Here is a 14461-nt window from a genome sequence, read left to right on the forward strand (position 1 = left end):
CGCCTGTATCACCTACGACAACTGAGGAAGTTCAGGGTCTCTCCAAAGATCCTCAGGATTTTCTATACAGGCGCTGTGGAGAGCATCCTCACACAGAACATGACATCGTGGTTTGGGAACAGCTGTGTGAAGGACCAAAAAGCTCTCCAGAGAGTGATCCGTACAGCAGAACGCTGCTGCAGGATTGCTCTCCCCCCGCTTCAGGACACCTACACCAGGAGATGCCGGACTAGAGCAGCGCAGATACTGAAGGACCCGTCCCATCCTGGCAACAAACTGTTCCAACTTCTGCAATCTGGTAGAAGGTTCCGCATCTTCCGGGCAAGGACAGAGAGACTCAAGAGGAGCTTCTATCCCCAAGCCATCCGTGCCCTAAACACACACACCCGCCCTCTCACATCATCTATAATTGACTGAGACAGGACTCTCTTCCAAACACTCTAAACCAAGGCACAATGTACATTTCAAATTCCTTTAATTTTAAATATGTTTATATTGTCTATCCTGTAAAATAGTCAGATGTCTATTCATATTAATGTACAGAATTCACCTGCTTGCTGCTACTACTGCACATTCACCCAGTGTATATACTATATGTAGATATATATAATGTTCTTCCTCTACACCCCCCCCCCCAACTTTTGCACATGTCGAGGAGCGTGTCAGGCTACATTTCACTGTGTGTTATACTTGTATAACTATGCATGTGACAAATAAAGAACCTTGAACCTTGAACCTTGGAACTTTATCAGTCATGGATTGGTCTGCTCAGAGCCTGAAACTCATCATCAAGCAGTGTGGGATCATCTTAACAAAGAAAACTTTGTGCCTTCATTACCCATTGTTGTGCAGGTGAAGCCAAAGGCAAGGTGTGCTTCATTATATTTTCTAGTCTTTGGCTTGGAAGGAAGTTGGTTTGGAAGCATATTTGGCGATGCTTCATCTTCCACTTTGTGTTTGTGTGGGAGCCCTGTCAAAAACCTGTCCATTATGCTAGCAGTGTAGAAGCAGCTACCACTACTATTTGTCTTTTTTTTTATTCATACCACGGCCCCCTGCAATGGCTGTGCGCCCCCCACTTTGGGAACCACTGCGATATAGTAAACTTCAAAAACTCTACAAAAAAATCCAGCACTGTCTTGTAGAAATTATCGATAGTTCAGCTTTTCTCTCAGTGACAGTACGCTGCCATAATGAATCTCTCCTCAGAGCAAGCAAGACTCACAGCATCTAAATCCTCCCTTGCATCCAAATAGGGAGGTTTTTCCTAGTTTAAGACTTTTTCCTCTGTTGTGGCAATGCCACTGTCTTCCAGTTCAAAGAGAAGTCAATTATTTATAGTATGCTTTTGAATGTGTCTCATACACCATTCAATTCCTTCTCAGTGGAGATGTCAGGGTCCAGGAGTTTCAGTCTATCCACAACCTCAGATTTGTAAATTCAGAAATTCCTCCATATTAGACATATTCCGCCATAGTTAGTGTAGCATAGTATATTTAACTGCAAAGTGACAATGGTGTGTATAAGAATTTCTTGTATTTATGTATTATTCACATTATTTTATTGTATAATGCCTTAGTGCCACTGAATTTTAGCATGTCTCACACTCATGCAGTTAGACAGATGGTGGGGGGTCCGGTAAGGAAGTTGGGGGGAAGCAGACAACTCCACAGGAAGAATCTTTTGTCTCTTCGACGACTCTGGGAGGTAGCAAGTAGGACTGGGCAATATGACCCAAAATTCATATCTTGATATTTTTTAGCTGGATGGCAATATACGATATATATCTTGATATTTTAGGTAAGAAAAAAAAGAGTTCTTAGTCAAAGCTGTGTCCCAGATGTCACACAGGTACATCTGTTATGCACAAAAACAAACAATGTTGTTTTTGTGCATAACAAAAAGCTCACAATTGTGGAGTCAAAATGTAAACTAAAAGATGCTGAGCATGATAACAAAGACAGACAGATTTCAGAGCTGCTCTATTCCCAAGTTCTACTGGGTGACTGACAGCCTGGAGTTTGAAATCCGCTCCGTAACCATGTCTCTTAATAGGTGCCATTTATGGTCCTTATACACACACAATACGGTAATATTACGTTGAAGCACAGTACGTATTGCTCCGCGAGGCTCCAGACCACGGTAGTCGTAATGCTCCAACAATCCATCAAGCAGTGCAGCTCCGTAGCTTAGCAAAGTCGTACTAAAACATTTTTTGACAGATTGCTGAGCGCCGTGTACCACATAAAATCAGTTCGCGGAAAGTAAGCACAACCAGAATTCATACATAAGGCGCACTGTCGATTTTTGAGAAAATAAAAGGATTTTAGGCTGTGCAGCCCCTGCATGTCGTTAGCGCGGTTAGCGCGCTAACACGTTGACGCCGTCCAGCCCCACGCACGGAGCGATCCGCGGTAACTCGTTAACAGAGATTTGCCGTGTCCATCTTGGTGTTGCCTGCAGGTGAAGCTATGGGGGAGGGGGAGTTGTGTTCAGAGGCCCAGTAACGTTGCGTAGAGACAAAAGTGGACGAAAGAGAGGCAAACTTGCGGCTCCACAAGTATAATTATAACGTAACATATACTATATCGATATAAACGATATTGTCTTATAGCTCGTATAAAAATATATAGATCTTTTTTAAAAAAACTCGATATATCGAGTAGCAAGGGAGTGTGAACCTTAAGGTGTGAAACAGCTGTGTACTGCCTTTTGTTCCTGGAGAAGGTATTTAACTGAGAGCCATGCTAGGCTCAGGGAGACTCTGCTGACCGTCTGCCCCGCGATCATGCAGGCTCTCCATCAAGCTTGGTTGTCTGTTCTTTGTTTTGATTAAAGAATGTTAGCTACCGCTCACCGCTTGTCTGCAGGCTTTACTTAATGGAAAACTTCCACAACAGGTGCTTTTCAATGCCTTTTATATAGGAATAGAACCAGAACACAAGCAGTTGGAAACCCTGTGTATCCACCCATTTTTAGAGGAATGTTTTTTTGTTAAACCTCCTAACACTGACATATGAATCATTCAAGCACAAAACATCTTCTAACTCCAGGTATAAATTAATGTTTTGTCTACACATAACTGATAACTTGGCAAGAAAGCAATGTTAAATGGTATCTTTACCAGGCACTGCAGTGAACCACTGAACCTACAAAAAGATTGTTTGACAGGAATAATAGTATTCACTGACAGACTGGCCCTGGAACAGTGATAGAAATCTGCTGCCATCTGCAGTATGATGAAGATGAAATGAGGGTGGACGTTTCAGCAAGACAATGATCCCAAACACAGCCAAGGAAAATCTATAGGTTTCAGAGAATGGCCCAACCAATGGCCAGCCTAACCTGAATGTAGCTGAAAATCTCTGGCAAACAGCTAAAGCTCAAATTTCATAGAAGAGGCCTACAGAACCTTCAGGATTTGAAGACTGATTGTATAGAAGAATGGGGCAAAATCATACCTGCGCAATGCATACAACTAGTTTACTTGAAGCTATCACCAACAAAGGCTTTTTTAGGAAGTCTTAAATACATTTCAGTAAGGTTTCCGCCTCATTATTACACATAACTTAATTTATGGACATATATGGTTTGATTTCTTTGCATGTGTTGATTGGATGGGTTGTTACCAGCTTCTTTTTAAATTGCAGAAACTGCAATTATTGGATCTTGAAACTCTTTTGATTCGGTTCAGTTTGATTCAATTTTATATGAAAACACTCACCTCAAGGTGGTTTATATTGTAAGGTAAAGAATACAATATTAGAAAGAAATCCCAACATTGATATAACCCCCTATGTGTAAGCACTTGGCGACAGTGGGAAAGACAAATTTCTTTTCAATAGGAAACACCTCACAGAAATAAACTCAAGTGGTATATAAACACACAGACTAAATATAGGTGAGTGAAGAACACTAAGTGCATTATAGGAAGCCCCCAACAGCTTAAGCCTTTTGTAGCATAACTAAGGGAGGGTTAAGGGTCACCTGACTAACTGTATCCTTTATCAAAATAAAAACGTTTTATGCCTAATCCTAAAAGTAAAGAAGGTGTCTGTCTCCCTACTGTCTTTTCAAACTAAGAGCTGCTTCCATAGTAGAGGGCCATACAGCTGAAGGCTCTGCCTCCTTTCCTAGATTTGAAAACTCTAAACTGCTGTCTTTTTATTAATGGGTAAAAAAACCCCAGTTCTGATTCATATTTCTCTTTCTAACCCTGCAGCTTTTATTTAACCAGCATATATGACCACTCCATATTTGAGGCCTTCAGCAAAGTGGTCCAAAAGCTCATCCCACAGCTGCCAACGCTGGAAAATCTGCTTAACATCTTTATATCTGTGAGTAGTTCGCTTTTCTTGCACACAAACACACTTACAGCATCACTGAGTGAACAGCATGCAACTGGATTATTGTAATGGTCTTTTTACTTGTCTCAGCAAATCAGCTCTGGATCGCCTTCAGACTGTGCAGACTTTTAACTGGCACAAACAAGAGGTCACACATTACTCCAGTTCTGGCTTCTCTTCATTGGTTGCCAGTAAATTTTAGGGTTCATTTTAAAATTTTAGTCGTAACTTTTAGAGCTCTTCATGGTGAAGCTCCCCAGTACATCTCTGACCTGTTGAAACCTCATGCTTCATAGGTCTTAGACTTAGGTCTTCAGGTCAGAGGTTACTGTTAGTCCCACGTCCTAGGTTCAAAACACGTGGGGTTCAGGCTTTTCAGGCACTGGCACCAAGGCTGTGGAACTGTCTTCTGTTGTCTTTATGCTGTCTAGACTCCACTGACTCCTTTAAAAAGCATCTGAAGACATTTTTATACAAACCAGCTTTTAATTAATTTTGTCATTATTTTATATTATTTTATTTATAATTCTGGTTTTATTGTGGAGCACTTTGTGATTTTTATCTGTGAAAAGTGCTATATAAATAAATTTTACTTACTAACTTACTAAATGTTTAGGTCAACCCTCTGTACAAACCTAATGTGTGCTTTTCTGATTGAAGTTGGAATGTGCAGGTAACTAAATTTTTATGTGCATGCCTTTTTGTGCTTTACAACAGCCACTAGATGGTAGAAATGTATAAGGTCAACTTCAGTGTACGATGGCATATCCTGCTGAGAACCAACCTATTCATTTATCTCCTCTGTAATGGACCATTTAAAGAAAAAAAAAGTCTTTGGACTTATTTGAGCTAAATACTAAGTCCTGATGTGCTTAAGAGGACATCTCGGGCTTTCCACTGATATTTGATGTGTTATTTGGGCTCTTTTTGCTCTAAAGAGGAAGGGAATTATAAAAAAAAGTTCAATGGGAAAATTATTTTTTCCTCTGTTTTTAGGAGGATATTAAAGAGTCAAAAATCATTACTTGCTGTATCAGTGGTTATTGTTGAGCTATTCACAGCTCAGCTCTTTCATTCATGAGTTTTCATCCAATCTAAGTTAAAACTGAAAAGTAATTGCAGCATTGTGCTTTTTGTGTCTCAGTATTGCTATTTATGGACTTAGCTGGATCTTTGGCCTAATTGTCATTCTGCCAAATGAGGTAGGGACTTCTCTGAGGTCCTGGGAGATGCATCGGAATATAAATATCTATGTGTAGAATGAACAGTTCACCTTAGACAAATCTTTCTGCCTTTGCTATATTAGTTAGCACAGGTAATACTACTGGGTTAAACCAATGTCCTCGAACGGGGGAGAGCATAAACTTTCAGCTCTAAAGTAGGGTTTATACAGCTTTTCCTGGTAAGATATATATTCTATTATGACATTACACAACTTCAAAACATCTTTCTGCAGCTTCATTAATACCCAAATCCAGAATGAGGACAGATGAAGGTTTTTGTCTGTGTTTTATTTATTTATTTATTCATTTATTTATTTATTTTAGGGATTTAAGCATTATTAATTTCCAAGCATTTTGTCTTGAGCACTTGAAACAAAATGTAGTATTATTGTTGGAGTTGATAAAAATCTATTTTCTTTGATTTGCTTAAAATTCCAGAGCGTGTAAGCTTTGAAAAGCTGCACACTGTGAATAGGCCTGCACACAGAGATATGTAAATGTCAGATCTGACAAACTGAATGAAAGTAAGTCTTACTTCCAGCATTACACGGGGTCTTCACTGGACACCATGGGGTATTTCTGTGTGTATAAGGATCAAATATTCATGTCATCCCATTAAGATTTTTGGCTAAAAAGACAAACTCACATGTTGTCTGTTTACCCTGCCGTCAAATAAATGTATAAAAAAACAGTAAGTTATTGAATAAAATTAGTATTTGATCCTCTATAAACCAGCCAGAATTCTTACTCCTAGACTGGCTATGTGCCCATGTGACAGTTACTCTTGATCTGAACTCATGTGTAGCACAGAATCAGTTTCTTCCTTTTCCAGGTATTTACCAATAGTGGTTATTACCTGGTTGACTGCTGTCTGTTTGCGATCTAAATGTTTTAGCAGGTTAAATAAGTATTGAGCATGTCACCAACTTTCTAAGTAAATATATTTCTAAGGGTAGTATTGACAAGAAATTGTCACCAGATGTCTCTAATAACCTATCCAATCCACACATGCAAAGAAATCAAACCACAGATGTCCATAAAATATGTGTAATAATGAGAATTGACACATGGATAAATCATTGAACTTTGTACAAAAGGCTTGGTTGGTTATTTTTTTGCCTATTCTTCCACACAAACAGTCTTCACATCCTCAAGGTTCTTTGGAACCCATCTATGAACTTTCAGGTCAGGCCTGGCCATTTGCTGGGATATTCTAGCAGCTTTACTTTCTTTCTCTGAAACCTACAGAGAGTTTCTTTGGCTGTGCGTTTGGTATCATCGTCTTGCTGAAACATCCAACCTTGTTTCATCTTCATCATCATGGTAGAGGGCAGCAGATTTGTATCAAGAATGTCTCGGTACATTTTTCCATTTATTCTTCCTTCAGTTATATGAAGTACGTGTACATGAAGTACACACTGCCATATGTTGCAAAATGGCCCGACACCATGATATTCCCACCTCTAAACTTTACTGTTGGTATAGTGTTCTTGGGTTGATATGCAGTGCCTTTTGACCTCCAAACATAGTGTCATGTGTTATTATAGTATCCAAAGAGTTCAATTTTGGTCTCATCTGACCAGACTGTATTCCCCCAGTATTTCACAGGCTTGTCTAAATGTATTTCAGCAAACTTTAAACATGCTTTTTTATGTTTTTTATTCAGCAGTGGGGGTCTTGTGTGATGAGTATGCATACAGGCCATGGCAGTTGAGTGCATTACTTATTGTTTTCTTTATTGTTTTTCTATAATTATTTTACAATTGTAACTGCTGATTTCAGGTCTTCCTGTAACTGTCCACAAGTGGTCCTTGGATCAGAGACAACATTTTTGATAATTCTTTTCACTCTTCTGTCTGTAATGTCACTCCTGGTCCCCTCCCAAATTTCTCAGACTTTTTATCTGATTTAGTTCTCAGCTCAGGTAAAATCATTATTGTGGCTGATTTTAACATCCATGTAGATGCTAAAAGTGACAGCCTCAACATGGCATTTAATCTGTTATTAGACTCAATTGGCTTCTCTCAAAATGTAAAAGAACCCACCCTCCACTTTAATCACACTCTAGATCTTGTTTTAACATATGGCATCGAAACTGAACATTTAACAGTTTCCTGAAAACCCTCTCCTGTCTGATCATTTCCTGATAACATTTACATTTACAATAATTGATTACACAGCGGTGGAGAGTAGACTTTATCACAGTAGATGTCTTACTGAAAACGCTGTAACTAAGTTTAAGAATATAATCCACCCACTGTTATCATCTTCAATGCCCTGTACCAACACAGAGCAGAGCAGCTATCTGAACGCTACTCCAACAGAGGTCGATCATCTTGTTAATATATTTGACTCTTCACTACGTACGATTCTGGATACTGTAGCTCCTGTGAAAACTAACGCCTGAAATCAGAAGTACTTGACTCCTGGTATAATTCTCAAACACGCACCTTAAAGCAGATAACTCGTAAGCTGGAGAGGAAATGGTGTATCACACTTTTAGAAAATCCATCATTTAGCCTAGAGAAATAGTTTGGAGAAAAGTGGGCCAAAAATTACCCAGTAAGGCTGTTTTCTTGCAATATCATTGTAATGAAAAGTTATTATTTAGTTTTAGTCAGAACCAGGCAGTGGAGCAATGCTCATCACCTGTCTCTAGCCCACATCCTTCAAAGAGTAGCCCTCATCGCAGCTATTTATTCCCATGACAGTTACAATACACATCACAGCACAACACAAGCACCTTCCACTGTAAAACCCCCCAATGGTTCTAAAACAAGGCACTATGTGTATGTATGTGTGTGCACCTGTATGCATGTGCAGGAACGCGTGTGTGTGTGTGTGTGTGTGTGTGTGTGTGTGAGAGAGACCTCCTGCTCACCAAAAGGATCATAAAAGCAGGAAGCTTACAACAGAAGAAACAGATCTTCCAGAGAGAATGTATCTGCAATAAAACCTCCCCCAGCACAGAGTGGCTGGAGAGGTGGTCAGGATCAAAGGAATGGCTTTGATCCTATAGTTTGAACCAAGACTTTACAAATTTAAGAAACACAATGACAATATTCAACAATTTGACTTAACATTATGCCATTTCAATTTTTATGGTATCAGATCCCTAACCCTTTTATACATTTTAGAGAACTGTAGTTTTTGCATTACTACCCCAAACTTCGTAAGTGAGCCAAAAATGGATCGCATTAATGTCCTATGGAATTTCATGAGAACTTTTTCTCCTTATCAACTGTGACTGTCAGGAATATATATTTTGTGGGCAACAGTGTCACCTCTTCAGAAGACTGTTTTATACAGTAGGAATTAGCAGACACCATACATTTGGCATTGAGACAGCAATTCATAATACGTGCCTGAAGCCTCAAGTGTGGCCTGAAGACCTTCTGCATTTCTGATGCCCACATGAACTATGCAATATTCATAACAGTTCACACAGGGAGACAAACAACGGAAGACGTTCAATATAATCTGGGGAAAGAATCTGTCCAGTTGTGCAGTAGATTCAGAACGACAAGATGCAGCATCACCACAGATAACTTTCCTCCAGTATGCCCATTGAGCAATGTCTGCTGGAGACACAAATGTGGAGCCTCTACAATAGGACAAGGCAGACATCATTCCGTGATGAAGGCTTCTGAGTCCATAGAGGTTCTTAGGAAAGAGTTTGGATTGACAGCAAGAAACACTTGGTTTCCATACAGTGAAGGGACAAGGTAAAAATATGATAAATAAAATCTAATACAAATGATTATTCTTAACAAAGTGTAACCTAGCAGGCTAACCTTCAAGCTCCCAGGTCCTGTACAGTATCTTAGCTGTTCCTAGGACTGCACTCTTCTTCTCTGAGCCCTTGGAACTTCTCCTGCTTCTCGTGTTCCTTCTTCCTGATGTTCCTGTCATTCAATATAAATCGCCTTGAGGCGACTGTTGTTGTGATTTGGCGCTGTATAAATAAAATTTAATTGAATTCGGTATCGCTACGTCTGTCACTATGGGGGGGAATGATGAATGCGCAATGTTTCGCCAACTGCTGCCCCTGTAAAAGACAAAAAAACCCAATCACCAATCTTCCTATAGACTGTGTGAGAAAGAGAGGGAGAGAGAGGGAGAATGCCGCCCTCTTTGTCACAAATGCACTTGATAATGATGGTGGGAAAAGTATTCTGGTGTTAATAAGAACTCAGCAGTGCAGTTGTCTTTTTCCTTTGCTTTTTTGGGGGGGACAGCCTTTTAGTACTCTAATTGTTAAAGCAACTATTCTGGCTGCATAGAATGGTCATGAATAGAATGGTATTTATATAGAAAAAAATCCATAACTACTTTTCTCTTTTGTTTCTCTGCCTCTGATTTCAGAACTCGGGTATTGAAAAGGCCTTCTTGTTTGACGTAGGCAGCAAGATTTACATCGCTACAGACAGCAGTCCAGTAGATATGCAGACGTATGAACTGTGTTGTGATATGATTGACGTGGTCATTGACATCTCCTGCATTTATGGGTAAGTCAGTAGACTTTCTCTTAATGCCACAAGCTCAATGTTCACATTCTCTCCTGTAATCTCTCTCTCTCTCTCTCTCTCTCTCTCTCTCTCTCTCTCTCTCTCTCTCTCTCTCATCAGAAACTGATGAGAAAGAATTGGAGTTCTGAAATTAGGTCGTCAGAGTAAAATTCCAGCTCTTCTCAAAGTTAGAATTGGAAAGTATCTATTTGTCTCATGAACAGAGGGAATTGACATTATATATTACAGATCTCATTGTGATGTAAAACCCAAAGGATGGTAGGTACTCCTGATTCCCTCATAGATCAGAAAGGATATGCTTTGTATTTAATTATCAACCCAGCTTGAACCTGTGTCCTAATCTAAATTTGTGTAATTAGAGGTCAGGTTTCGGCTAAAATCAGACCGAACAGTAGTTGATACATTTCTGATGGACTGGCAGTGGAAGAGAGAGGAGAAGAAGCGCTACTGACCTGCTTATAATGTATTATTGTATATAGAGATTAAAAGAAACAAAATTCATCCTTAAACAGTTAAACATTACAATCCATGAAAAAATTTGTGTGTTTAAATAAAACCTGTCCTTTGTGACAATCAAAATTGTGATCTGAAATCACCTCAGTACCAAAGACATTTAGTTTTTCCAAGAACAGCTATATAAAATCTCTACTTGAATCTCTACAAGAATCTCTACCTCTTCTTGTTCGTGTCAATCTTTTGGCTGTTTATATATTTCTATTTCTATTTGTGTTATTTCAGTTATTACGTTATATGTGGTATAGTATGACAATGTCTAAGGCAGGAAAAAAGGAAAGAGGAAGGGAGGGAAATATAATATTGTGGCGAGCTCAGATAAGGAGGAGACAGAGGTATCGTTTGGTCTTGCTCCCCGCTAGCTAGCCAGGTAGCACAGCCGTTTATTAGCATTCACGGACAAACACACACCACGCTAACACATCCGCTCGGCACACCTCTAGTGTAACAACAACAACAACAACACAAAATGGCGCTCTCCCCACCCAGAAACACACAGTCGCAGAGAGAGAGCGTCACCTGTATACATGGCAACATAACAACAGAACATAGCTGTCAGAACAAAACCCTAAACAGCCCTGACCCGCTACATAGCCCCCACGTAAGGGGTCAGTCGTCCCCGACAACCCCATTACCCAACACAAAGTCCTGCAAATGTCCAGGTGTCTTCTTTCGACGCACTGGCCGATCTCGACCGGCGGGGGAAGAGTCACTCGGATCAGAACATGGGGTGCCACCAGCATCCCCTGCCCCGGCAGCTGCTGGAGCGAGCGATCGGTACGGTGAGAGTCTGTCCTGGTGCAACACACCGTGCGCCCCGGGCCCGGCATGCGGACCCGTTACACCACTTCTGTTAGCCGCTCCACGACCTCCCCCGGCCCTTGCCAGTGGCTGCAGAGCTTGGGGGACACTCCTCTCTTGCGAACTGGGCAGTACACCCAAACCTTGTCGCCAGGCACGAAAGCTCCCCCTCGGCACCTGGTGTCGCAGGCTCCTTTCAGTCGAACTCCGGAGCTGGCCATAGCCTGGTGGGCATAGTCGTGAACCACCCGTGGCCGCTACCTCCGCCTCCTGTAGCAGTCCATGGCCGCCGGTTCCCTGACTCGGTTATGGGGAAAGGCCCTAGGACGTCCACTCCCACTCTCTCCATCGATGCCCCCACCAGATACTGCTGCACGGGGGCAGTGGGGCGTTGAGTGGGGCCTTTCCGTGCCATGCAGGTGTCACAGCAGTGCACGTGAAGTTCCACATCCCGTCGAGAACCAGGCCAGTAGAACCATCCCCTGAGACGGCGGAGAGTTTTGGCATTCCCATAGTGGCCGGCCCCCACCAAGCCATGGACAAGCTCGAGCACCTGCAACCGCAGCGACCGAGGCACCAACAGCTGCAGGAGATCTCTGCCCTGACCGGGGGACCGCAATCTCCGGTATAGGATGCCGTTGTGGGTCTCGAGATTGTTTTACTGGGAGTAGTAGGCCTTCACCTCGAGCCCCTGTCCTGACACCCCTGTCCAGCCTGGGCGTCGTGCCGCCTCCAGCCAGGCCCCCACCTGAACCAACGTCACATCAGCCTCCTGCTCCCACTTCAGCTGCTGCATGGTCAACGGGAGCCATCCCCCTCCGCTAGCTGGGCCTGAGCAGTAGCCACGCTCAGTGCCTCCTGGGCCCGCTCCTCCTGTCATTTCGAGAGGGGCAGCCGGTGTGAGCGCAGACGGATGGGCTGAGCAGAGCCGGTGTCAATGGTGCGCTGAACCAGCCGCGTCTGCCTGCAGTCTTTGCCACTAGTGGCAACAATGTCCACATTCTCGTCCAGGAGGCACCTCAACCGCTGCCGCTGGTCATCAACAGCTTGGGTTGTCTTGGTCGAGGGAGGTTTGTCTTGCCTAGAGGCTGGGCCTGAGGCGAGTAGAGATGGTCCAGAGCCACCGGCGTCCGAAGTCTGTTGAGTGGCACCTGCCCGGCTTGTCTGTCTCTGGTCCCCTCCGTTCCCTGCTTTTGACCGCACTGGAGGGCCAGAGTCTCTGTACCAAGAGTGATAGCCAGCTTCGCGGTGTTAACGCAGGCCCCCAGCGGGTCGGCAGATCAAGGCCGATGATGCACTGGTCTTGGATGTCAGCAAGCCAGAAGTCATGCACCAGCTCCAGATCCGCAACGGTTTCTTCCCCAGCATGTCAGTTCTCTCCCCCATCACCGTCATCAGCTGGGTGTCGGTGGGCGACCAACCCATCACAAGCAGCCCAGACGTTCCAGGGAGCACACCAGGTCATATTAGGGAAATGGTAGACCCCGTATCCACCAGGGCCCGGCAGGGCTGGTCCTCATCACAGCAGCTCAGGTAGAGTCCCTTGAGGTGCCCGACTAGGCCCACCACCGTGCATCGTTCTTGGAGGGGGGGCAGGAAGCTGGAGCGGTGGTCCCCTCACTACACCCTCTTGTTTCCCTGAGGCCACATAGTTCTGGTCTTTGGTGCGGGCGCCAGGCAGTTGCGCGCCACGTGACCAGGCTCATTGCACCGGTAGCAACGGTCAGTCAGTCGACGGGGACGCCTCCAGGGCAGAGGGCTGCAACTGGCATATCTCTGGCGACCTCCCCCTCCCTGTCGCAGTCTGCGGTTCTGATTTGGGGGTAGTTTGGGGGGTCACCTGCTGGTTAGGTCGCGAGGCGAGCACCAGCTCTGCCCTTTCAGCCTCAAGGAGTGCCTCACGGAGAGTTTGAGGCATGGCCAGGCGGACGTGTTGGTGTAGTCACTCTGGAAAAAGTCCTCGCAGAAAAGCAGCTCCTCACAGGCTGCTGCTGGGAACTCCGGGTAGCCACGACGAGCATACAGCAACACATCCGATGCAAAGGAGCCCAGGCTCTCCCCCGGCCGACGGCTCCGGTTGGTCAGCTGCTCCCTGCTTCATGGGAGGCAGCCCATGAAGCATTGTCCTAGCGTCCGCGGTGCGCTCGCGCCGTCGGGACCCGTCGGGGGACTTACATGGCCGCTCGCTTCCTCTCTCTTCAATCGTCAGCTTCCCAGGCAGCGAATGCTCTCCTCGACGGCTTGCTCCAGCCTCCAAATGTCTCCCTCCCTTACGGCAAGGGTGAGCTATCCCACTTCTGACACCAATGTGGCGAGCTCAGACAAGGAGGAGACAGAGGAGCACAGCCGTTTATTAGCATTCACGGACGAACACACACCACGCTAACACACCCGCTCGACGCATCTCTAGCGTAACAACAACAACAACACAAAATGGCACTCTCCCCACCCAGAAACACACAGTCGCAGAGAGAGAGCGTCACCTGTAACCATGGCAACATAACAACAGAACATAGCTGTCAAAACAAAACCCCAAACAGCCCTGACCCGCTACAATGTGATATATAAGGATAAAGTACAAATAGAAATGCATGTATCGCCAACTGCTGCACCTGTTAGTGAAAACAAACATACAGCACCTGGAACACAAAACTTTGAATATGCACAGATACATAAGTCAACAAAATCGTGTAGTGTAAGTGTGAATGTGAGAGAGACAGAGAGAGTGTGGGTCTCACAAAAGTACTTGATTGTGAGGCTGGGAAGCTGGAATAACCACCCCCCAGAAAGCTTACTGTCACCCACCACGAACCACACATGCACACACATTGTGTGGTAATATGTTGTGAACTGTAATGACCTAAATAAAAAGGAGGGTTGGGGGGAGGGTCGCCGCACAGTATTGCCAGCAAAGCCACATAGATGGCCTTACACACTGTGACCAACAAATTGTCTTTAAAAACAATCCACTGGTTTGTTCTTCAGAGGAGGATGTTTAGTTTACAAGTGACAAAGTAATTTTGAATGCTTCATTGTCTCATTTGCAAAT

General features: G+C 43.7%; 1 protein-coding gene across 1 annotated transcript in view; it reads left to right on the forward strand.

The window, feature by feature from the left end:
• Positions 1 to 14461, forward strand: part of rragd (ras-related GTP binding D) — an 88369-nt gene that overhangs the window by 41258 nt on the left and 32650 nt on the right. The window contains exons 4-5 of the mRNA XM_085342525.1: positions 4223 to 4337; positions 9935 to 10077. Coding sequence (XP_085198651.1) covers positions 4223 to 4337; positions 9935 to 10077 — 258 coding nt within the window. The remainder of the gene's footprint in view (positions 1 to 4222; positions 4338 to 9934; positions 10078 to 14461) is intronic.

Source organism: Diplotaxodon limnothrissa, linkage group LG19, assembly GCF_057381915.1.
Source record: "Diplotaxodon limnothrissa isolate DT_005_m linkage group LG19, D_limnothrissa_male_GT1.1, whole genome shotgun sequence".
NCBI lineage: Eukaryota > Metazoa > Chordata > Actinopteri > Cichliformes > Cichlidae > Diplotaxodon > Diplotaxodon limnothrissa.